Source organism: Cryptomeria japonica, chromosome 7 (genome assembly GCF_030272615.1).
Source record: "Cryptomeria japonica chromosome 7, Sugi_1.0, whole genome shotgun sequence".
Taxonomy (NCBI): domain Eukaryota; kingdom Viridiplantae; phylum Streptophyta; class Pinopsida; order Cupressales; family Cupressaceae; genus Cryptomeria; species Cryptomeria japonica.
In genome coordinates, this window is record NC_081411.1 from 387,417,286 (window position 1) to 387,444,328 (window position 27,043).

The window sequence follows — 27,043 nt, forward strand, 5'->3', positions numbered from 1 at the left end:
GACCTATAGGAAAAAGTTAATAAACACGATGCGCTAAGATAAGAACTTGACGCGCTAGAGTATGAACCCCATGCGCTAAATAGAATACAAGATGCGCTATACTGTTAGCAAGATGCGTTACACAATATGCTCCATGCGCTGATTCTTGTTTCCCGCGTACCTGCAAAAAGGGTTAGATTCAAAAACCAATTTGATATATAGGGTCGGGCCCCACGGTGGGCACCAGAAATGTATGCGGGAAAAGCGGGTCAACGAAACTTAAAATGTGAAAAATGAAGCTCAAAGGGACTTATCCACACACCCACAGGACTTCTTGGTGCAAGCTATGGAGTCATGAAGGATGACTCAGCTTTCCAAGGTTGGTTCCATGGTTCTCTATCTCACAAGGTCCCTCAAACCAATTTCTCTACTCTTATATCACCGAGCAAAGTGGTTTAGGGATGACAAATGCAAGAACGAGGGATGCTTTGATTGATTTCAACATGAGAATGCAACCTATCTATGCATGATCCTACAAATGAAATGAACTAGATTATAAGATGACAAGATTAGTAGTAATACTGTCCTAACATGATATACTAGTTATATGATTAAGCTATTGATGAAAGAAATAATCTAAAATGGTTATTAAATTAATTCTTATTTGCAAAGAGAGACTAAATGTGCTAAAAATTGAGCATAAGTATGATATTAAGAGCTTGCACATCTATGAAAAAATTGGAGGAATGAGGGCTCTATTTATAGCAAAAATAGGGCAATAGATGCCTAGGATTGAAAGAGTTAATTAAGGGTTGAGTTTGAAAGTTGTTCAATCCATGTTTACAATTTTCACCAATGAAATGGTGACAATTGGCAACATAAGGTTGGTTGAGAGGAGATGTAAGAAGCATTAAATGCTTGAGAAGACCTCAAGGTTACCTTAGGGGGTAAGGGTTAAGGTTAAGTTAGGGTTATCCATTGGATAAAACTTTTACCCAAATGATAAACTCGTGTGCAAAGGTTAAAGGGATAACCATGGTCAAAGCAATAAATGCTTGATGAGACCCTTGGGTTAGATGGAGGTTAAGCTAGGCAAAAAGTTTCTAATCATGCCACTAAGGTTTAATTAACCATTAATGGTTTGAAGACTTTGGGAACAAATTTGTAAGAGTCCTTCCAAATTTGGGGGCATTCTCTTATTGAATGGATAAAGACTTTAATGCATTTTGAAGACTTTCCTCCAAATTTGAGAAGTGACCTCTTCAAATTTAGGAAAAAGGGATAATGGATGGGTTTAGGTTAATTGATTAGGTTTTAGAAGAATCTAGAAGAATTTAGGAAGGGGATTAGGATGCAAGTGGGAGATGTAGGAAAATGCAAGTGGGTGAGGAATAATATGATTTAATTAAAACAAACTTAATTTATTTTAATTGGTTGCAACTTGCATTTTAATAAATTAGATTTATTCAATTTGAGAGGAAAACTATTTAAATTTAATTAAATGGCTTAGATAAAAGAAGGGTATATTAATTAAATCTTAATTTAATTAATTAGAAGAATTTAAGAATAATTAAATGAATAAAATTGACTTAATTGATTATGCAACTTTTAAGTATCTACAAGTACAATCCCTTCTCCTACCGAGTTTCCAAATTCCAAGTTATATCCTGTTTTCCTTGGATTTCATTGTTTGGTTGTCTTCAGTTCAAACCAATTTCATGGCATCTACTTCTAGGCAACCACAGGTTGAGCTTGCGGATGCTTTTGAAGAAATTGCACCATCTGCATCTACTTCTGGTAGATCCAGAGTGCCTGTGAAAAAGATGCCTTACGATGTATTTATTAATCATCGTGGCCCTGATGTCAAATACACAGTGGCGACCACTCTCCATAATACCCTTAGTGTCTTGGGATTTAGGGTTTTTCTTGATTCAGAAGAGCTTGAAATGCGTGATTTCTTGCCTGGAGAAATAGAAGAAGCTATGCGCAGTCCTTCACTCCATATAGCTATATTTTCTCAGAATTATGCACAATCTCCGTGGTGTTTGGCAGAGCTTTCATTTATCTTCAAAACAGGCAAGCAGATTGTTCCTATTTTTTACCACGTTCAGCCTGACGATGTTCGATACGCAAAAGGAGTCTATGCTGATGCACTTTCTCAACACAAAAACAAGGGTAGATACACCTCAAAAAAGCTTGAAGAGTGGAAGAATGCACTCAACAATGTTTCCTACAATGCCGGCTACATCATTAATAACAAAGAGTGAGTACTAAATAATTTGTCCACCACTTATTATTTTCTTATCAATTATCTTATTTTATTTTTTTATTTTTTGGTTGCGTCTTATTTTACTGTTGTATATGTTTAGAGATGAGGAGAGATTGCTCAAGAATATTGTTAATTGTGTATTGAAAGTAATTAAAAATGTGCCACTTGTGGTCGCCAAACATCCAGTTGGTCTAAATGAAGTTGTCATAGACTTTGAGAGGACAAGACTTCAATCTGCAGAAGGCCATTGCACTGTACAATTTGTGGGTATCTGGGGTATGGGTGGTTCTGGCAAGACCAGTCTTGCTAAACAGTTATACAACAATAAATACAAAAATATGGAAAGGTGTAGTTTTTTATTAGATGCTGGTTCCAAAAATATATTGTATCAAAAACAGAAAAAGCTCCTAAGGGGCCTTGGTCTCAAAGATGTATCAGTTGACAATATAGAAGAAGGGAAGGGGATTCTTGGTAGTCGTTTAAAATCTGTTCAAGTGCTTATTGTTCTAGATGATGTTGATAAGGTAGATCAATTGGATGCACTAGTGCCTAAGAAGGACAATCTTGGATGTGGTAGCTTAATTATAGTTACTACAAGAGAACTTCAAGTCCTTAGATCTTGGGGCATCTCATCCATTTATAAGATGAAAGCACTAGATTCACCTCATGCCAAGCAGCTCTTTTGTTGCCATGCATTCTTGCAGCCTTCTCCACTCCCAGACTTTGAGGATTTGGTTAAAAACTTCCTATATGTTTGCAAGGGATTACCATGTCTCTAAAGGTTTTTGGAGCACAATTATACGGTATCTCTAACAAAGATTATTGGGAACCTCAATTAAACAAGATATCCAGAATACTAGATGAAGATATTAAGGAGAAGCTAAAAATGAGATGTGATGCCCTAGATAATGAAGAGAAGCAGATGTTTTTAGATTGTGCTTGTTTCTTCATTGGAGATAAGAAAACATCGGCCATTGTAACTTGGGACGGATCAGGGTGGAGTGGTCTCCATGGTTGGGAAAGGCTTCTAAGTAAGTGTCTAGTTGAACTTGATGATTATGTCTGTATAAGAATGCATGATCACTTAAAAGATTTGGGAAGAGAAATTGCAATTCAACAGTCACCTTACCGACTCTGGTCTCCCCAACAGTCTCCCCAACAGATCATTATTGCTGATAACGAAGCACAGGTAAGAACAACATTTTGATTGTTTCTTTGAACAATTTTGTGGAACCTTCTTTGTCTTCTTGTAGTTGTTTGATTCTTGTCTCCATGAAGTTTTACTTTTAATTTTTTTTGTTTTCATCGTTTTTACTCTTTAAAAGAGAATTGTTATTCGAGGAATAATGGCCATAACAGCTGGATCCACAATAGAGGTTGAGTTTCCTCGATGTTCCCAGGGTGGAGAGCTTATAGTTAACACAAGCAGAGGAGAAGATTGTGGCCTCACACCCAATTCGCTTGGATTAAAATTTTTTCAGGTCACAGGAAATTATTATAATCAAGTAATTGGTGATAAATCAAGAGAGTTGGTATGGCTTCGCTGGTTTCACCATGGACAAAGAAATCTTCACTCATTGAGTTCATTGAAAAATTTGAGGGTTTTAGAACTCAACGAAGAGCTTTGGGCTAATAAACATCACTTGGAAGAACTATGGCAGACTGACAGCACAGTAAGTATTTTCTTTTAATGTGCTTTATAGCTTTACTTCAGTATTTTTCTTATTATTATTCGTTTTCAGTCGATTTCATTGTGAGTTTATCGCAGGGTCCTGTGCTGTTAAGAGAGCTGGTTATTTATGGGTGCTCAAAAGTTGAAGGGTTTCCAAAGTCAATAGGATGTCTCATAAATTTGAAAAAAATTGTCTTGTCGTATGGATCAAAGATGAAGAGCCTACCAGAAAGCTTTTGCCTTTTCCAATCGCTTGAGCACCTGGAATTACTTGTTTGTGTAAAGCTATCATCACTACCGAGCAGTTTTGGAAATTTGAGAAACCTGAGGCATCTAGATTTGTCCGGTTGCACAGAATTGAGTGTGTTGCCAGACTCTTTCAAGAAGCTAATACTCCTAGGACACCTCTGCCTAGAGGGATGTTCCACACTTACCTTAGAGTCGAACCTTTTTGTAAACATCACAAAGATTGAATATTTGAATCTTGAAGGGTGCATGTTGAAAGTGTTTCCTCGTCACATCACAAATCAGGTCAACTTGACAGTGCTCAGTGTAGATGGTACCAGTGGTTTAAGGGAGATACCAACAAACATCAGTCAACCGGGCAAATTACAAAAGTTTTATGTCGGGAGTGAGTTGTTGACAAGCCTGCCGACAACTCTTGGAGATTTTTCCTGCTTGACTGCTCTTAGAATTTTAATCAATACCCCAAGCTAAAAATTTTACCTGACTCTGGGGCATCTAAATCTCTTAGAGACTTTAGAAATAAGCCATTCAGGACTGGAATCCTTACCAAAAGCAATTAGGCAATTGAATAATTTGCAAAAGCTCGTAATAAAGGAGTGCCCAATCAGCAATATGGATCTCAGGGCAGGGTCGCTTACTTATTCGTTGTGCAACCTTAAGCGGATTTGTCTAGAGCGAACCCAAGTGGCCAAGATTTCCATCTCTGAAGACTGTTGTCCAGGCCTTGAAACTCTCGAACTTCAAAATAATGAGCATCTAATGGAGATAGAAGTCCTTCCAACTACAATCAAGAACTTAAGTTTGTTCTTGTCTAAAATGGTGAGGAACATTAACGTTATTGCTGATCTGGTAAACATTCAAACTGTGGATAGATCAGTGGCCCAAGTTGGATATGCTTCCCAGTTTTGCACAATTAGCTTCTCTCCATTGGTTTGCACTCACAGATTGCTATGGAGTTAAGGAAATACAAGGTTTGGAACATTGCAGAGCATCGGAGACGTTGGTAGCACATACGAGGTGGGAGGAGGCGGGCCTAGAAACTCTGGAGCACATGGAAAGATTGAGGTCGCTGCATCTCAGGGCAATCGGCAGATCAGCTGTTGAAGTTTGCATTCAAAGCATGCAGGTAATGATAGTTTATAAGAATGAATTCTGATTATTTTCAACTGGTTGAATGTTGATGTATAAAAGATTTGCAGAAATGGCCAGAAGCAATAACAGTCTGCACACGGGTCTCCGTCATTGACTCCTCCTACTACCAGACAATTCAGTCCCGACCATTCCTAAAAATTTCCTCCAAAGCCCATTGCATCCTGCTATGTTTTGTTTTCAATTGTAATCCTCCAAAGAACGAATTTTGTGTAAGCTCTGGTGAAAATGTTCTGTGGGTGGAGAAGGGTAAATGAGTATTGATTTGTGTTTACACACAATGTTCTAGGTGGCACGGATGCTATCCACTTCGTGGCCCCCCGAAGTAGAAGTGGAGAGAGGAATGGCTGTGGTGGGAGAAGAAGAGAAAGTTGTGAAGGCTTTCCAGGACTTATGGAAATTTCTATCAAAAGGTGGATTTTAAAGAGCACTTTGACTATGTGAGATCTGCTTAACCCGTTCCTTTCACCAAGATCCGTTTCTGTACTCCTAAACAGTCACAGTTACAATCAGCAGTGGCAGCAGTTCCCCTAAACAGTCACAATTACAGTCAGCAATCAGAAGCCAGCAGTTTCCTTGCATAAGAAAAAACAAACTCAAACTCACTGTTCCCGCTCTGCGGAAGTTTGGTGGATACCAAAGCTCGTTTGATCACGTAAATGACCAAGATAGCTTCTCATGGAATATGGTTATTGCAGCGTACAGAAGACATGGTTTTCTTCACAAGGCAGTCGCAGGTCTATAAGCCGATCAGTGTACATTTTCCCTCGTACCCCAGACTGTGCCAAAACGGGAACTTTGGAACAGGGTATAGGTATCCATAAAAGCATAAAGGATAGGGGAATTTTATCATATGTTTTAGTCAGAAATGCTCTGAAGACATGTATGCAAAATATGGAAGTAAAGATAAGGTACATGAACTGTTTGACAGAATGCTTCGAAGAAGTGTGTTCTCATGGAATGTTTTGATTGCAAGATATGGACAAAGTAGATTTGTTGAGAAGGGTTGAGAAACTTTCAAGCAATGCATATGGCAGCTGTAAAGCCAAAGTCGGCAATCTTTGCCAGCACATTCCTAGCCTGTGCCAAATGGAACCTTTGGAACAGGGTATGGACATCCATCAAAGCATAAAGATAGAGGAATTTTGTCAGATGTTGTACTTGCAACTGCTCTGGTAGACGTATGCAACGTGTTGAAGCATGGACAAAGCAGACAAATTGTTTGACAAAATGCCTCAAAAAATGTGGTACGTATGCAACGTGTTGAAGCATAGACAAAGCAGACAAATTGTTTGACAAAATGCCTCCAAAAATGTGGTCCCATGGAATGCCATGATTATAGGATATGCTCAAAATGGATTTTTTGACGAGACTTTAGAAAAAACCCTGATTTCACCCCACCGCAGCCTTCCACACTTACTCCCTGCTCTAGAATGCCCAACAAATTATGTAAGTAATGTTAATATTTCTCCTGCATCATCAAATCAACAAGTGAATGTTCTCTTTGGCTTGGCTTTGTAGTTTTAACATCATCGTTGTAGTTATGAATTTATAATATGTATTCATGGCAATGTGCAGATTTTCTATGGTTGGAATTCCGGTGACAGTCCTTAAGAACATAAAGGATTTGAGAGTGGTAAATCCTAAGAATCAAGCGATGAGAATATATTCGAGCCTGTGGAATGTAGATGATTGGGCAACGAGAGGCGGTGCAGTGAAGATTTACTGGAGCATCTCTCCTTTTGTTGCTTCATATAGAAATTTCAAAATACAGGCATGCTCTGCCTCCTTTGTTTGCTCTGTGAATTCATGGTACATTTCAGAACGTCAGAGGCACTGCAGTCGAGTGAGCAGCAGAAACTTTAATGTGTGCACAAGAATTATATTAATTACGATTACTGCTCGGATCCCCAAAGCTTTTCATAGGGTTTTCCTCCTGAATGCACTTGTCGGGGTTTCAACTGATTTCAAAGGATTGACATACATGATTCTCAAGCTCAAGTGGCTATTTATAACCCTCATTATTTTGCAAGGATCGCAATACTGATCTATTGAATAAATATGTAACCATCTTTTCTTTTGAAAGACCTTCGACTCATTTCAAAATACCGATTTTGCAATTTACTGGGGTGGTTAATCTCTTTACACAAAAATGAATGAGGCAGCTAGATCTGCAAGTAGCTAACATTTTAAGCTATCTTAAATCACTTCTATTTTTTTGCATAAGCTTATTCGGCAAGTCCCCTGCTTATAACTAAGTTTCAGGGTCATGCCATCAAATATGATGTCACATCAGCATTGCTAAGGTAAAAGAGACCATAAAAAAGTGAGACCAATAGTTGTGCATAAGGAGTCCCCATACTTGTGCAAGTGATATGACATCACATGATTGGTTGCTTTTTACAACTAAGGGTACATTTCATTCAATTATGGGTATTAAAGTCACAACTATTGGTGCAATGTAAAAAAAAATTGGACATTAAATCAACAAGTATGAGTATTAAATCAACAATTGTTATCGTGACAATTGGAATGCACTCAACTACCAGGGCTTCTCTCCTATCTAATTATTTTTTAAAAAGAGGAGTACTAAAATATCCAGTAGCTTTGAAGAATTCATATGTGAAGGTATAAAAATCACAAACATTTTTATTAGTCATTTACATAAACAAAAAAATAAGCTCATTAAATTCGAGTGGAAAATCACAAGAAGCTTGATAGACAAACCAAGATTAAACATCCAAACATATATTTCTCTTGGATTTGAAAAAAATTGTTTATAATAGTTTTGAAACGCATCATAAATTTTAGAGAGACATGTAAGTTGTTTATGAACAAATTAGACAGTCTTAAGTTATTCTCTCACCTACTTGAGGTAAAGAGATTTGAAGAATTCTTTAATGGCTTTGTCACCAAATTCAACCTAGTGAAGGTGGGATACAATTCAAACATTGTTAATGTGGTAATATTTACTAAATTTAAGTTTGTGCTTGAACCTAGCAACCAACATCTAATGTTGGAGATTACAAACTCTTTAGTAGTATCATTGTCAACATTATTTTTGGTTATTTGCCATAACATTACAGAAAGGTGGCAATGAGTAGACATGTCATTCCACCATTTGGTCCACCTAGAATGGCATGGTAAATGTGATTGAAGGTTTTAAACCCACACAATGAATTGGATAGAACTCTCTTGTAAAAAACAAGTGTCATATTCAAATAGAATTACATGATGGGGATTTTGTGAGGCCCATTATTGCTCATAACCTAAAATGTAATTGATAGTAGTTAGAAAGGGTGATCTCTAGGTTCACTTTCACTAACCATCCTCATATACAAAGAGGTGGAGCATCTACTCCCCATAAGTCATGATATGATCTAGCCATATAAGGACCCTATCAAGAAAAGAATGAAGGTTATCACATAAATAAAGGATCCATCTTGACATGCCACCACCCAAAAATTGGGTTTGACAACATTCAATGATTATTAAAATAAAGCTAAGCTTCTTGCTGTGGATTGTTTCTTTAATAGATCCTCTTCTTCATCCTCATTTGAATCCACAAAATTAAAGTCACCATAGATGAGCCAGTTAGAAAGGGGTGCTCGGTTATGAGATAAAGATCTTGACAATGCCATCTTTTTGGCTCATTATCTGATATTTCAACATCGATAATGCTAGACAAGTGGCCATCAAACTCAAGCATAATTCACACAACATGATGGTTTATCTTTTATCACTAAGAAATAATGGAAGAATAAAAAATGTGTGGAAAGTAAAATGCACAAGTTATCATGGTCATCCAAGTATGCAAGGTGGTGAATTGTAAATTATGAGGCCATATATCCTCTAAGGCTATTTTAAGTACAAAATAAGAAGCTTCACTTTTTGAAGGAAAATAATATCAAAAGGGTTAAGATTTTTACATGTTAACTTATAAGAAAATTTGTGATAAGTGTTTGTATTGTTAGAAAATCATATGAACTCCCTCCCATGTTGTAATGGTACTTTTCCCCTATGATAATTAAGTATTTGCAGTGGATTAAATAAATCAAATATTAAGTTAAACCTAATGTAATTAACCTTTTACCTAAGATAAATAATTTAAAAGAAAGATGTTTAATTTATTGTTTATTATGAAGTTTTTGCACAATATTTTAATAAAGTTTCAAAAGTAATAATTCAAGGTAATGATAAGCTAATCACTCATAAATATTATATTATTTTATATTAAATGAACCTTCAAAACATTTATAGAACAATTATACTAAAGATGAACTTTTATAAACATGAATGTACATCAATAATCAGTATTAAAACATTGAGATAATAATTTGCAGCAATGAAACATTAGGGCAATGATTATATGAAATTGATTAATACATATCTGTAAATCACGGAGACACTGCTTTCCTGCAGGCAAAGGATTAGTTATAGGTATAGGGTTTCCAGGCAAGGGAGCACTCCAGGAGGACACGCTTCTTACACATAACCCCACATGCCTTCACAACATGAAATAAACACGATTCTTACATAGAACCCCACATGCCTTCACAACATGAAATAAACACAGCCCTGTCCAGGACACTCCTAGGTGTACGTTGTACCCCGAGTTGGACACACATTGTATGCCCCTTCTCCAATGCCCAATGCGCAACCACCAGACCCTTAACTATCCCCTCTCTTGTGCTCCTTTCAATTAATCCTTCTTTGTATTATTCTCCGTGTATCCTCTCCATACCTCCAATCTCTATTAATTTAAATAATACCAAGGGTGGTTACAAAAGTCACACCCTTTCATTATAATAATATTTTTTAATTACTTTGATTTATATATTCCTTTATTACAAATTCTTTCATGGGAAAAAGTCTCATAACATTTTCTCCCCCTATAATTTAGCTATTGTCCTCAATAGCAAGAGATGCATCTGCATCACAGCTCAAAGAAAAACAAATAATTAATAATTGATGAGATAGATATTGAACATATTTGTTCTTCATAATATTTCTAGTTTTTTTTAATTTTTTACTTCATCTATATATATTTTTCCTTCTTTAAATCCATAGATATTCTTCAATTCTAGCTAAATTAGCAAGTAATTACAAGGGAGTCACTTTGCCAATCAAAATTATGACAATAACACATAAATCTCTTCTATCAAAATTTTATAGTTCAATGAATTGCTTTTATTTCATTTGTTTAAGGTCATATATTTCAACTTCATCAATTTTCTCTCATATGACTCATTCTTTTAACATATACATTTTAATAAATTTGTATGTAACTTTGAATTTATAAACTTTAATGTCTTAACATAACATTTAACTAGTGAATGGCATGCACATCCTATACTATGTAGTGGCTCATCATTGAATAACATATATATATATATATATATATATATATATATATATATATATATATATATATATATATATATATATATATATATATATATATATATATATATATTCAAAATTTAGTCAAAGTTGATAATCATGCATTTCGGACTACATGAGTATCCTCTTCTAGTATAAATGTAAAATTTTCAAGTAATTCTCTTATAAAATACAGGACATGCACAATGTTATTGGGTTGATCAAGTCCAATAACATGGTACAATAGGTAAAGATAGTATTAAATATATTACTAACATTTTAAAAGAAAACCCATAATACATTATGGACACCCGAATTTTGAACCCCAGTTCACATTAAGATAAAAGAAAAACAAATTAATTTAAAGGTCATCTCTCTCCCTGTAAGGTAACATGTCCACATGTCTAAGGCTAAGAGGAACATTTTAGTTCCAAATCTTTTAAGCCATTGTGTTATTTAAGTAGCATATTCTAGTTGCTTAGTAATTTACCAATTTTAAAAATGATCTCAGGACCAATGGGTTGTAGGCCCACAATGTAACATTATTTATACCTTATCTAAAATAAGAGGGTTCAATTCTCAATATATGGAGCATCTATTAAAAAAATGCAATTTCTAATTTCAAAGTGGCTAGGATGAATACCTTACTTAGTTATTTATGCTTTCATAACTTTTACCATGTGTGCTTTATCCATGTCTCCAAGTTTTTAAACACTTTATATACAAGAAAATTAGGGGGGGATATATATGCCATGAATGTTCCTTTGATGGGTTATGTTTTGGAATGGTAGATTCCTATTCACTGTTATACAAACGGAAGTTTAATCAACTTTTTTTGAATTGTAAGATATTTTCATTGGTTGGACTCTCATTTCACATTTTCATTAGTCAAATTTTTATCATTTTTCTCTTTTACAAGTTTTGAATTAAACATTGTTGTTTTTATTTGTATTCTTAAATATTTTCCATAGTCACAGGTATATCAATATGAAAAAAAAAATATTACTGATAAAATTCTCACTTTGTTACAAGGGTTTTAGGGATTTTGGAAGCTCCATGAATTACATTGTTCCAGTAAAGGTGGACGCGAATTTAGGAGTGACATGATTAGTGTATCTTAGAAATTTATGAATGAAAGCCATTGTGTATTTTATTCAATCTTTCACATGCTTAATTCACCAAGTTTCATAAAATTCAATACAACATGGTCAAGTAAAAAGTCAATTTCATTTATGTGTGATAATGATCTTTCTGCTCTATATAATTGATGTAAATACTTGTATAGCAGCAAATGATGATGCAATAATATTGGAGAAGATGGATTTAGAGAATCAAATTGGTAAACTGATGTTAGAGTTATCTTGTAACCATGATTATGAAATTGGCGATGCAAAAACTCATGACTCATTCACAAACTCATACAAGACTGATTCCATATAATTTTTCCTACTTGGAACTTGACCATTGGTACATGGTTGTTATCAGTAAGCACTAGATTATTTACTGTAACTATGACTGGTTGCTGCAAACCAGTAATTGATGCACTATATCCCTTGAATTTGTTATGGAAAACTTAGGATTGATTAGCATTAACAAAAAAAATTTAAAAAAATTCTCTATTACTTATGAAATCAATTCAAAATTCATTGGATCATTTTTACCTCTAATCATTTTAACACTTTCTCACAATTTGACTACCAGCTATATATTTCATGGCTGCTACATGCCAAACAAGAAAATTCCAAGCAACAATAATATAGAAGTTGGTCTGAAATTCACCACCTATCGAATCATGAAAGAGCTATCAATTTGTTAAATTAATCTACAAGCTCCACTTGGATCATTATTTCTAAAAGCATATTTATTCCAATATCAATTTAGTGGATAGTTTAGTATTGAGTAATTGCTTATGTCAAATCCTTATTGAGTAGGATTCACACTCAATTGATCTTTGGATTAACTGCTCATGGTAGATAATGACTATCATGATTTTGTTTGATATTTAAAAGTATACATATTGCTGAAGTACTTTTTACAAAAACAAGTACAACTTTTGGTTTAAGCATGGGGTAAGAAGGTGTTTGAATTGTCAGGAACAAGTTCCCTTGTAAATGTGAGGTCGGGACTAGAAATCTACTATAGTTTCCACTAACTGTCAAATATTTGGATGATTCCTTTGTCTCTTAGAAGGGCAATCTATGATTTATAATTTACATTAGTCTATCTATGATTTATAATTTACATTAGTCAATCTATGATTTATAATTTGCATTGGTAGTTTGTTGTTGTTGTTTTAACCACCAATAGTTGACAAGCTGCATTAGTTGGTTAAATATGTCTTCAACACAACATAAAAATCAAATCTTAGTGTGTGTGATTTAAGCCATCCATAACAATTATAGTCTAAACAAACACCATGATAACAGAAAAAAAAGCTTAATGAGTGAATTTATTTATTTATTTATTTTACTCTGATGTTGTAGTTGTAATTATTGTTATCGCAATTTTTTATGTTTTCAAAATGTGCACAAAATGAAAGCACACGAGAGTATGTATAAGTTTTTATTTCTAAATTATTGTTATATATATATATATATAGCTTTTGTAGTTTTATTTTCTACTTTCAGTACATGAGAGGTGAAAAGTAATTTGTTTTTAATTCACTACCTCCCAGTGTAACAAATGGAAATTTTAATTTTAATTTAATGCTTAGCTATACGATGAATCTCATTTAATCAAATTCTTTTTGGAAAAATATTATTTGGATTGAATTCTTCCTTACCAGCTCTACAATTCATTGCGCCTTATTTTCTAAAGGTCGGTTTTCTTTTTTTATTTAAAAAAAAAATAAAAAATTCATTTAGTTTGCCACACAATTACTCTGAAACATGATTTCCAGGCAAAAAATTGTTTTGAAACTTTCTTCGCAGTTTGATTTTAGAGTGAACCGTGAATTGTGTCCAGATCCTCTTTTCTTTGTTTTATGCATCTCATATGTAGTACATTTTGGAGATTGCTTGCATCTAACTGTCAATGATAAAAAAAATCATTCTAGGGTTTAGTTGTGGCTAATCTAGGAATCTTCTTAATTTAACTCATAAATTCTTCTTATCTCAAGATCATGAACAATAGAGAATTTGTGTTTATTAGATGTTATATCTTTCAAAAACATATCTTAGAATGTGACTTGTAAAAGCAATGTAAAAATTTTCAAATCGGTGTTTCAGATCACAACACACGATCCACCACTAGGAAAAATTGATTTTTTTTTTTTTTTTTTTTTCATGTTTAAGGATCTGCTTAATGGAGATTTGCGAGTTTTGGGTGATCTTTGTACACTAAAATCTTATGACGTAAGAACCAAAGTAATTTATTATAGGATTTAGAGTACTAACCCTAATGCTGAAGTAAATTTATCCCTGATATAAAGTAGAAATTAATCGATTGACTATTGTTTATACTAGGGATTTAAATTAGTCACGATAATGGTTTCTTGCAAAATTAAATGTGCAAGGTCATATATTTTCTAAATCATTTGATTTATGATGGCTTAGAAATCCTCTTATGAAAATTTAGGTAATGTAATCGTCAAATTGTCGTAAATTTATCACCAAGGTATTTATTTGGTGTTCTCCTTAAATTTATAACAAAAGTGGAGAATCAATTTACCATGCTAATAAAACCCTTCGAGATTTACATTGTGATTTTTTTTTTTTACAAGATTTAATTTATTAGATGGTTATGTTAAAGATATATTAACTCTATTATTTATGTTCTTACTTCCCTTTAGATCGATTTGGCTCTAATACCAAATGTAATGGTACTTTTCCCCTATGATTAATTAAGTATTTGCAGTGGATTAAATAAATCAAATATTAAGTTAAACCTAATGTAATTAACCTTTTACTTAAGATAAATAATTTAAAAGAAAGGTGTTTAATTTATTGTTTATTATGAATTGTTTACACAATATTTTAATAAAGTTTCAAAAGTAATTATTCAAGGTAATGATAAACTAATCACTCATAAATATTATATTATTTTATATTAAATAAACCTTCAAAACATTTATAGAACAATTACACTAAAGATGAACTTTTATAAACATGAATGTACATCAATAATCAGTAATAAAACATTGAGATAATAATTTGCAGCAATGAAACATTAGGGCAATTATTATATGAAATTGATTAATACATATCTATAAATCACGAAGATGTTGCTTTCCTGCAAGCAGAGGATTAGTTATAGGTATAGGTTTTCCAGGCAAGGGAGCACTCCAGGAGGACACGGTTCTTACATAGAACCCCACATGCCTTCATGACATGAAATTGTATACACCTAAAAATGGTCTGAAGATAATTAATTAAATAAGAAATTATTTAATTAATCCACCTCCCCAATTTAATTGAATCCATCAACAATTTGATTAAATTTCCCCTTTCATCTACTTATTAATAAATCTTTAGATTTATTAAATAGGTTCATTTCATTTCACCCCTTTAATTAATTAATTCCCCCCATCAAAATCATTTCTTCTAGTCCTAATTAATTAAAACAAATCAAATTCATGAGTTGTTGAGATTAATTATCTTTTTCATAGTATTAAATTCAAATTCTCCTAACTTCTACCACTCCTAAACCTAACCATTCCTAAACCTAACCCATTATACCTACCACCATGTCCCCTTTCATCCAACCTCTTCTAGAACCTTTGTGACACTTGTCACTAAGTGTTCCCTTTCATCTAAAACCTTCTAGAAGCCTCTTGACACTTGTCACCATAGAGATGACAGGTGTTCCCTTTAATCCAACCCCCTTTGTCAACCTCCTCCAATTTAACCATTGATATCTTCAGATCAATCTTGACCGTTGATTCCTGCCACCTCACCCTAGCCTTGGAAAATCCTATAAATAGACCTCATTTTGAGAAATATGGATCCCATCTCATTCTCATCTTATGCATTGTTACTATAGGCATCTAGCTTATAGTTTATCATTTTTAGCAATGTTATCATGCTCAATTTTAGCTTAATGGCATCTTAATCTTAGCTTATTTTCTAGATCAATCATGAAATCATGTAGCTTAATCATGCTATTCTTGCTAGATCATGCATCTCCATCATGCAAATCCTCCATCTAAGTGTAGTCAAGTCACTGGAATTTGCATAATAAGATCTGAGAGAAAAATTCATACTTGCATTTACTAGGAGGCAATAAGTCGATTAGCTATGGTTTTATCTTTCATTGATTAAATCTTCCAACCATGCTTGTAATGATTTATTGAGTGTTTTGTGTTGCAAATACAAGTATAACAGGTACACCATACAGGTACACGAATTTTGGCGCCCACCATGGGGCCAGAATCATCTCTTTTGGCCTCTTAATCTTCAACAAACTTTATCTCTGTCAGGCTTTGTTTCAAAAATTCGTACGAGATTCCTTTCAGCCTAGGACGACAGGCAATCCTAACTCATACGAGGTGATTCTTCTGTCGTATGACATCATTTTAACCAATTACAAATTGCTGATCATGTTTCGTACGAGCTCCTTTTCATTGTCGTACAAGAGCTAAATCCTTCTCGTACGAATTTATGCTTTAGCATTTTCTGACTCGTTCTAGTTCATTTATGTTTCGTACGAGTCAATTTTGGTCCTTGGGTGAAATCTCATTTTATGTCCTATTAACTGGAAAAGCATGTCGTACAAGTCTTTGGTTCTGTGATTTTTTGATAAACTGCAAGTTAGAATTTTCAAGTTTGTCTATACGTTGGTAATTTGCATTTTTGAAGGCCTTCTGGGCATTTTTAGCCCTTGAAAGTGCCAAAAGAGCTTTCTATTTCAAAATCTCATCCAAAACTCTTGGAGACCTTTACAACGAGTTAAACAGCTCGTAATTTCGAGTCCCCAGCAGAAAGTTATGCCTATTTGAAGTTAGGATAAAATTTCATATAATTTTTTTTGAAAATTTCGTAGTTCGGATCACTAATGCTAATCTTGTTCTATCTGTGAGATTTTTGGCAGCCTAACTCTTTTCTGCAGGATGATTTATGAAGATACGCTTGTCAAAGACATAATTCAAAACCTAATCATGATTACTAACGGATTTATTGCAAGTTGCCTATGAATTCAACTAAACTTGGAGTATTCATTTAAATTTCTCCGCACACTTGATTTTGGGATAAAAATGAACAAACATGTCTTATGTGATTGTGATGATAGGCGAGTATGCTCTCACCTTTCTTAGGTGATCAGAAAGCTAGACTCATCTTTTTCTTTCATTAGTGCATCTCTTTAGCAGGCCCACCCTCCCGAGGAGTTATTAACTCTTAGCCCTTAAGGCTGATGAGAGGGGAATGACCTAAGTGGGAATGGCTAACGCCAAGTAATCCAACCCACTATAAAATAAATGTGTTTTTGATGAAAATCAAAGCAATGATAGTGCTCAGGAATATCTCTCCTCCGTACCTTTGGGTATATCAAACCTTGGTTTTCAAGGCTGGGAGACCTCTTAATTGAGTTTATACCCCGACGCGCCGAACATATCCCTTACTAGTGCTGGTTAAAATAGAAGCTACTTGATTCACCTTCGAAAGGGTGATAATCTTTTTTCAAGAGAGATAGTAACTCTCCCAAGACACTTGTCATATTGTGTCCCCATTAGCATTTGGAGTCGGATAATACGACGTTGAGAATCCATTGCATGAGACTCAATGACTGTATTCTTATTAGCTATTGGGTGTGTAGCTAAGTCAACAAGCAAAGGTTTTCATTCTCAACCAACTTCCTTAGGGTTTTAGCTTGATTGGAGTCATTTATCACATCATGTGTTTGATGTGTATTCATCCCCTAATCAGAAAATCAGACACCTAAAACTGGAAAACATCAACAAAACATCAAAATTCAAAGATCAAAATCAGCAAAACAAACACTTTTTACCATTCTCTGCAACTTGTCGTACGAGTTGTAATTCTCTGTAGCACAAGTCATAATCTCTGTCGTACGAGTTAACTAACATAAAATCATTTTTCGTACTATCTGCTATCCTGTGTCGTACGAGATAAGTGTTTTGTCATATGGTCTATAATCCCAAGTCTTACGAGTTGTTGTTGTTTATATGAAAAATTATGTTCTGTCGTATGGCTTTGTATCTTGTGTCATTCTAAGTTGAATCTTATGTCATACAAAACTCTGCATTTGTCAATCCAGAGCTGTGTCCTGCATGCCTATTTCAGATTTATCATTTCTGCCTGATCAATTTGCAGTAAGCATAAACACCTATTATATGTGAATCCAAGCTTAGATTGTCTACTTGGTTTGCTTGGTCAAAATTAGATTCTAGAAATATACACATCAAGACTTTCAAGTTGTTAACCCCAATAAGTTCAAAATCTAAACCATCTCAAAGTGCATTATCACTCTATTTGGTAAACTGATCACTCAAACATAGTTTCTCATCAGGATCAATCATCCTTTATCACAAAACTAAAACGTTTGGTTAGGATAACCTTGTCCCACATCGTAGGATATATCATTCCTACTAGACTTGGTTCTTATAAAAAAATCACCATTGCACTCTCAAAACCGAATATTGAAAAACTTGCAAACTTTTAAACACTTGAATTCTCTTTTAGGGTCATATCACTCTATTGCCTTGAACTTGACTATTGATCACTTATCAAAATAAATTTTAGACAATCAAACCCCTAAAACGGAAACAGAAACATTGGAAATAATTGAAAATCATATCAACATGACATACCAAAGCAAAACACAAGAAGAAAACAAAAAAAACCAACATATCAGAGAAATCAAACATGTTCAAAATCAAAATCCAACTATGTTAAAACCTCACAAGGATTTAAGTACATCTCAAAAGAAAGGTGGCTCTTTTATGCACCTCTTAAAGAGATCCCTAAAGGATTTGGCTAAATAAAATCAAAATCATGCACCCATGTCTAACAATGATCCATCCATCCATAAGAAGATTGACTCTCCAAAGGAATCTATTCCTACACCTCCTAAAAGCTTGCAAGAACCTTCCATAGCATCCTCACCAAACAATATACCCATCAAACCCATTTTAGAGGATCTTATTCAAAGCTCATCTCCTTCATATCCCAACATTAATTCATTGCAAAATCCCCATAACACTTCCTTGCATATTGAAGTCCTCATTCATAGAACACTTGTTAAACGTGTCCTGGTAGATGGGGGAGCAAGCTTGAACATTTTCTCTTTGAGTCTTGTCCGTGATCTAGGCTATTCTAGAAACTGCGGCTGATCCTCAGAAAATGGTAAAAATCAAAGCATTTGGTGAAGAAGAACATTACTCCAAGGGAATTATGATATTACCTATCAAAGTGTGACCCTTGCAAAAAGATATAGCATGCCAAGTTTTAGACTTGGACCTACCATACAATATACTCTTGGGGAAACCACAGATTCAGGATATACAAGCTATTACATCAAAATGTCATCAGTGCCTGAAATTTCCATACAATGGACATGAAATCACAATATCAGCATACTCAAATCCATTACAGTGTAATAATATGAAATCAGCTCAAGAGGTCAGTGTTTCACATAACAGAGAGGTAGCAGCTTCAAGCACACAATCCAAAGAACAATCATTTGCATCAATTTTGTTAAGGATGGAAAAACAAATGCAGGTACAAGATCAAGGGAGTGGAGAATACTTGCTATCATGGACAAGCAAACAAGAGCAACTGGAAACTAAAAGGGAAGAAGAAGACATAGAAGTCGATGTAGTTCATACATATGCAGAACAAATGTTAGGAACTAGCCCGCTTGAATCAGAATCACATGGACTTAATTGAGGACGATCAAGATTTTCTTATACGAGGTCATTTTGATGAGAATATCATTCTAGACATGGAAATAGATACTGAAAGATCTGACACCTCTATCATGACCCCTAATATCTTTGAAACTATTCAACTTGAAGATCCTTTATCCTTAAGCTATCCTGAACCTATGGACTGGGAAAATGAAGGACATACCACCAATGATACCTTTCCTAATGACCATGCCATATCCTTATATCTTAATGAAATCAAACCCGCAACAACTTTCACCAGGGATTCTGCTAATGTATCTTTCAGTCAAATGGATGCCAAATCTCCTAGTCACAAAAATGAAAATCAAGAAAACAATAGAAGGTCTAATGCTGAAAACCATTTCTTAGCAACATTAGACTAGGAAAAAGAAAAAACAAAGGACGCATCTAACGGTGAAAACCTCCTTGAGGTGTTGGAAGATGGAAGATTTGACACCTTACCTAAATGTTATCAAGAGATAAGTTATCTATCATACTAGCACCAGCAAAGGCAACTATCATTGGTACAACTGATCTACATCCAACAACTTCTCTATCAAAACTAGCAAGGCAAAAATACTTGAAACCATTCAAAATATGGCAAGTCAATTTTACCTGGTCATTTACAAACATTCCAGGGTTTGGTCCATATCTTACATTACATCACCCGAATGTCAGTCCAAGAGTAGACATCAATAAAGGAACACAACACGGATCAGGAGCAAGGATTCTACTCATCACACCACAAGGGCATACAATCCTGAAAGCATACAAATTAAGCTTTTTGTGTACAAACAATATAGCAGAATATGAAGCATTGGTAACATGTATCAAAATGACTATAGAATGGAATATAAAACAACTTCAAGTCTTTGGAGACTCTCAACTTGTCATTAATCAAATCAATGATAACTATCAAACAAAAGATGATAAAATGATGCCTTATAAAAAGATGGTGGATGATTTCAAGAAGTACTTTGTAGAAATCAATTTTGAACAGATTCTAAGAAATGACAATAAAGCAGCAGATGCCATGGCTACACTTTCTTCTCTATTACAGACACGGGAAAATCAACAGCGTTATGAATTCCTGGTTGAAGAGTTGTTTCATTTCGCCTTTAATTGTCCTGATTCTCAAACCATCTGTCAACTTATTGGACACAATTTCTCCTGCTATGGCCAAACTTACACATACCTAAAAGACAACACCTTACCTCCTAACCTATCAAAGAGTCAAAAGAGAAACTTTATTCGCCAATCCTCTCATTTTACTCTCGTCACAAATACCCTATATAAATGAGGTCTAGATAGTACTCTCTTACGATGTCTTGAACAAGAAGAATCTGAGAAGGCCTTACATGAAGCCCATAATGGTATTTGTGGCACTCATTCAAGTTCTTACCCTTTCAAAAAAACTCATATGCTTGGGCTATTATTGGCCGACTATGGAACGAGATTCTTTTAAAATAGAAAGAACATGCAAACAATGTCAAATCCATGGGAACTTGATTCATGCACCAGCATAAGAACTTCATGCTTTAGCAACATCTTGGACTTTTTGTCAATGGGGACTTGATCTAGTAGGAAAGATAAATCCTTCCTCATCTAATGGACACAAATTCATTCTTGTAGCTATTGAATATTTTACAAAATGGATTTCGACAGTACCTCTCATCAATATCACAAGAAAACAAATTACTGCATTTATCTTGAACTATATCATCTATCGCTATGCAATACCAATGACCAATATCACTGATAATGGGTGACCATTCAAGAATAAAGATGTACAAGAGCTATGTGAGAAGCTCAAAATCTAGCACAGATTCTCCACACCATATTATCCATAGGGAAATGGGCAGGCATAAGCATCTAACAAAACTATTCTTAAAATTATTAAAAAGACAGTGAACGATGTTGGAAAAGATTGGCATATCCAACTAAACCCTTCTCTATGGACCTACCGCACCAATATCCACACACCGACAGGTGCTACACCTTTCTCTCTTGTATATGGATTAGAAGCCATATTGTCAATCGAAGTAGAGATACCTTCTCTACGTGTGTCACTAAAAGGACTCATCCCAGATGAAGAACAAAGAGTATCTAGACTGCAAGAGTTAGAACTAATCCATGAATGCAAACAAAATGCCTTTGATCAGCTAAAGGTATATCAGCAAAGAATGTGCCAAAGCTATAATCATAAGGTCAAACCAAGAATCTTTCAAGTTGGCGAACTAGTGCTAAAGGAAAATCCACGCAACCAGGCAGATTGAGAAAAGAAAGGAAAATTTGAACCAAACTGGTTAGGTCCCCTTGTGGTCACAACAGTATTTGGATCAGGAGCATATCAACTATCAACACAGGATGGATATCAGCTAGAGGAACCTATCAATAGCATGCACCTGAAGAAATTCTATGTCTAAAAAATCAGAAAAGTAAAAAATAATGAAAAATCGAAAAAATCAAAAACAGTGAAAAATCAGAAAAATAAAAAACAGTGAAAAATTTGAAAAAATCAAAAACAGTGAAAAAGCAAAAAGAATCAAATATCAGAAAAAGTGCAATAAAAACAGATGGTGAAAACCTGGCAAACAGGCGCTATCTATCCGCTAGCTCTTTCATCTATTAGTTCATGCATTATTTTCGCTTGCATTCATTATTCATCAGCACTATCCATATGCATCATTAAGCTTTTGTACATACGTAAGCATTGCAGTTGCTCTCCTACCATGGTTTGGATCATTGGATATATCATAGCAACTTTGTTTCTAGGCTTGGGGCAAAATCCTACACCTAGCTAGGGGCAAACTCTTGATCATTCCTAGCTTAATCAAACAAGTAGACCAAACAGTTAGACAACTCTTATCAAGCGAAAACTGAGACACATCCAACATTGAACACGAGATCAAACTATCAATTATCAAGCTATCAAAAAGTCAATCTAAGCACATCACACACTTTTAAGTGGATAATATCTTTTTGGATAATGATTGTAACATGATTGTTCAACTTTTCTATATTGCCTTTTGCTATCATGATTTCTGAGTGACTCCAAGATGTCATTGAATAGAGGAACAAGGAAGAAACATGATATTTTTCTTGTCTGTTGTCTGAAAATTAATCACGAATATGTGCAAATTTGTCTCGGGACATGATCATCAGAATACCATTGAAGAGATTTATGATTTGCGTATTGATATGATTAATACTGCCTGTTTTACGCAAACAACACTCAGGTCATCTCGGTTCAATTATACCTCGATGCTTGTGTTAACTTGCTATATCAAAATCCAGGAAAAAAGTGCTCAGGTCATCATGGTTTAATATACCATCGATGTTTGCACTTACTTCCTACATTTCAAAAGCTCAATGATGACAAAAACACAAAATAATCCAGTGACTGGTCTGGTCATTCCATTGCATTTCATTTGCATTTTAGCTTGCATTTCATTCTTGCATGGGATCATAAATGCTCATTTTATCCAAGGTTAAATCTATCGCAGGAATCATCAAAGTATCATCACAAGTGTATACGTAATCAGAATAATAACTCATCTCTCTCATGATATTATCGACCCAACAAACAATTTATGCTATCTCTCTCAATAGAATCAACATCAGCATATCCAAATATTTCTGCATCTTGATATCAACAAGCTGTCAGTTCTTTATCTAATCAACCTTATCAAATCAAATCAATCAATCAAACCTAATCGATTTTAATCATGTCTTATACATGATGTATCCTTCCTGAAACCAAACAATCTGATTCTGATTCATCCTTCCTGAAACTAGACGTTCTGATCATGTCTTATATAGGATGAATCCTTCCTGAAACTAGACACTTTGATCATATTTGTCTTATATAGGATGAATCCTTCCTGAAACCAGACTGAATCTAATCAATCAAATTTTTTTAATCTTATCAATCTAAGCAATCAAGCTAATCTAAGAACTCGCATTTTCATCAACCACAGTTGCAAAAATCAAATCAAATCTATCCGGATATCAATCTCGCAAAAACTCCGAAGATCAATTATCTCAATTGATCTCCCAAGGGGGCATCATCATACTAGAATTTAGCAATCAAGAGCTAGGGCATCCTACCAAATCAATATCATCATCAAAATGAGATTATTCTTTGAATCAATGCGTCATCACACCTCACTTCAAAGAGGGGCAAAATGTATACACCTAAAAATGGTCTGAAGATAATTAATTAAATAAGCAATTATTTAATTAATCCGCCTCCCCAATTTAATTGAATTCATCAACAATTTGATTAAATTTCCCCTTTCATCTATCTATTAATAAATCTTTAGATTTATTAAATAGGTTCATTTCATTTCACCCCTTTAATTAATTAATTCAAATCAATTAATTTCCTCCATCAAAATCATTTCTTCTAATCCTAATTAATTAAAACAAATCAAATTCACGAGTTGTTGAGATTAATTATCTTTTTCATTTTATTTGAATTTTTAAATTCAAATTCTCCTAACTTCTACCACTCCTAAACCTAACCATTCCTAAACCTAACCCATTCTACCTACCACCACGTCCCCTTTCATCCAACCTTTTCTAGAACCTTTGTGACACTTGTCACTAAGTGTTCCCTTTCATCTAACACCTTCTAGAAGCCTCTTGACACTTGTCACCATAGAGATGACAGATGTTCCCTTTAATCCAACCCCCTTTGCCAACCTCCTCCAATTTAACCATTGATATCTTCAGATCAATCTTGACCGTTGATTCCTGCCAGCTCACCCCTAGCCTTGGAAAATCCTATAAATAGACCTCATTTTGAGAAATATGGATCCCATCTCATTCTCATCTTATGCATTGTTACTATAGGCATCTAGTTTATAGTTTGTCATTTTTAGCAATGTTATCATGCTCAATTTTAGCTTAATTGCATCTTCATTCTAGCTTATTTTCTAGATCAATCATGAACTCATATAGCTTAATCATGCTATTCTTTCTAGATCATGCATCTTCTTCATCTTTCAAATCCTCCATCTAAGTGTAGTCAATTCATTGGAATTTGTATAATAAGATCTGAGAGAAAAATTCATACTCACATTTACTAGGAGGCAATAAGTCGATTGGCTATGGTTTTACCTTTCATTGATTAAATCTTCTAACCATGCTTGTAATGATTTATTGAGTGTTTTGTGTTGCAGATACATGTATAACATGTACACCACATAGATTCATGACAAAAATAAACATAGCCCTGGCCAGGACACTCTCGGGTGTACATTGTACCTCGAGTTGGACACACACTGTATGCCCTTTCTCCAATTCCCAATGCCCAACTACCATACCCTTAACTATCCCCTCTCTTGTGCTCCTTTCAGTTAATCCTTCTCTACATTATTCTCCGTGTATCCTCTCCATACCTCCAATCTCTATTAATTTAAATAATACCAAGGGTGGTTACAAAAGTCACACCCTTTCATTATAATAATATTTTTTAATTACTTTGATTTATATATTCCTTTATTACAAATTCTTTCATGGGAAAAAGTCTCATAAAACATTTAGTTGTATCTCTTGATTTTCCTTTTACCCCACCAATGTGTGGGGTAAATAAGTGCTCTATGGAAACCAATGCTGGGTATTCAATGCTTCAAAGACTAACAAATATGTTTATTAAGTTTTAAATGGATGTTCCATAAGTGCATACTAGTTATATTGGTCAAATATGTAAAAATATATTAATTCATATATTATGATATCACTTATCTAATAGATATCACAAAACACAATTCTCTAAAGAAAATCCTAATCTAAACTATCTATATATATATATATATATATATATATAGAGAGAGAGAGAGAGAGAGAGAGAGAGAGAGAGAGAGAGAGAGAGAGAGAGAGAGAGAGAGAGAGAGAGAGAGAGAGAGAGAGAGAGAGATGGGAATATATATAAAGCCAAGCTGAGAATATATGATCATGTCAAATCAAAATTGTTTAAATTATCAAAAAAGTGGACAACAATGTCATTTTTACTGAATGCGCACATGCTTTTTGAAACATGAATAAGAAATAACATGTTCACATGATAACCTAGGTTTTTTTTAACCCACAACATTAAAAGCTCTCGAGAACATAAATTATGCTATTTCATGAGTGTTTTTTTAGCGAGTAGAACCATTTGCAAGCCCCTGTATATTTTTCACAATGTCACATAGAAGAGGCAATTGATTTGTAATTTTAGGTTTTTAGATCAAATTTTCTCTAATTTTTTACATATTCTCATTTTCTAGAATAAATTGCTTGTTTTTATCAATTTTTCATAAAAACTACTATGAATGCTAGCCTTGATCCTATTGTAGAAGAGGGATTGCTTAAATAAAACTTCATACTACCAAATCTCCTCCAACATTTCTCGTTAACCCTCCATAAACCAAGAAGACATTTAAAAGAAACTAGAAAAAAATAAAGTTCAAATTACAAAACTTATAGAAATATAGAGGGAATTAACCTCAAAATCCCACCAAGTCTCACTAGAAAATATATTAGAGCCAATGATAAATCAAGTTGAATCGAACATAGAACAAATTCATCAATAGGAAACACAGAGAAATTTATGTCACCGATTTTTATGTGAAAAAATTATCATATGATGAAGTTAAAAGAAAACATAACAAAAGATTAAAAATTGTGCACAATTTATAGATCCAAAAACCAAAGCACCCCTTTCACTAGAGATTCTCTATCTATTAGTGCAATCATGATGGAATTAAAAAATAATTTATGGGATATTTGGTGGATGGTCTTCAACCAACCTCCTTGCAACAACCATGGCATGCCCCTACATTACCTTACAAAAATCTATAATGAATGTATACTCCTTCAAATTCTTAATTATTCTAGAATTAGGAAATTTCAAGGTAAAGGCATCTTATAAAATAATGCATCAATACCTAGTTCATTTAATCCATTTCCTACACAATCCATGAGAAAAAGGCATGCATACAAGCTTATAGAATAACCTTTATGCATAGATCAAATAGACAAGCCATAAGATAAACACAATATGTGCTCTAGGAAAACCCTCTAGAGGGAAAAAAAAAGAATAGCCTCCAAAAGCATCCATGCTCAATGTATTAATCAGAAATGAAACATTACAATACACTTATAGAGCCTCCATGAACACCTTTGAAACATCAAGCCTCTCACAAGCATCCTCCATGTGTATGAGCATGTGTCCACACATTTCATGTCATGCTTCGCAAATGTACTATTTAGAAGAAGACTCAATACAATAATAACCAAGCCAAAACTCCAACTAGACAACCTTAAACCACTAAACACATGCTTGATTTTATAGACATAATCGTACATAGATACAACCAAGTGGTTTTCTGAAACCATTGACCTCATATTTAATATTGGGTGTTAAGTTTTCACTTAATTAAATATCTTTCCCCAAATATTAAATATTAAATACTTTTTCCATGTGTGACTCACATAAAGTATCTAACCCAATGTT

General features: G+C 34.1%; 1 protein-coding gene across 8 annotated transcripts; it reads left to right on the forward strand.

Moving 5' to 3' along the window:
• Positions 1 to 1,638: 1,638 nt before the first annotated feature.
• LOC131041907 (disease resistance protein Roq1) lies at positions 1,639 to 7,465 on the forward strand. 8 transcript variants are annotated; one of them, XM_057975159.2, is made up of 5 exons: positions 1,639 to 3,437; positions 3,574 to 3,921; positions 4,017 to 5,292; positions 5,366 to 6,764; positions 6,894 to 7,452. In XM_057975159.2, exons 1-3 carry the CDS (start codon positions 3,018 to 3,020, stop codon positions 4,635 to 4,637), a joined length of 1,389 nt encoding a protein of 462 aa, XP_057831142.2. In that variant the 5' UTR covers positions 1,639 to 3,017; the 3' UTR covers positions 4,638 to 5,292; positions 5,366 to 6,764; positions 6,894 to 7,452. The 8 variants fall into 8 exon arrangements, with proteins under 8 accessions (XP_057831142.2, XP_057831151.2, XP_057831158.2 ...); XM_057975168.2 differs by having other exon boundaries at positions 1,639 to 2,242; positions 2,349 to 3,437; positions 4,017 to 6,764; XM_057975175.2 differs by having other exon boundaries at positions 1,639 to 2,242; positions 2,435 to 3,437; positions 4,017 to 6,764.
• The last annotated feature ends 19,578 nt before the right edge of the window (positions 7,466 to 27,043 follow it).

Coding starts and splice junctions, on each gene's coding strand:
- LOC131041907 (XM_057975184.2), top strand. CDS start 3,018: ATGTCTCTAAAGGTTTTTGGAGCACAATTATACGGTATCTCTAACAAA. Junction 3,438..3,573: donor TTGCTGATAACGAAGCACAG/GTAAGAACAACA, acceptor ACTCTTTAAAAG/AGAATTGTTATTCGAGGAAT. Junction 3,922..4,016: donor TATGGCAGACTGACAGCACA/GTAAGTATTTTC, acceptor AGTTTATCGCAG/GGTCCTGTGCTGTTAAGAGA.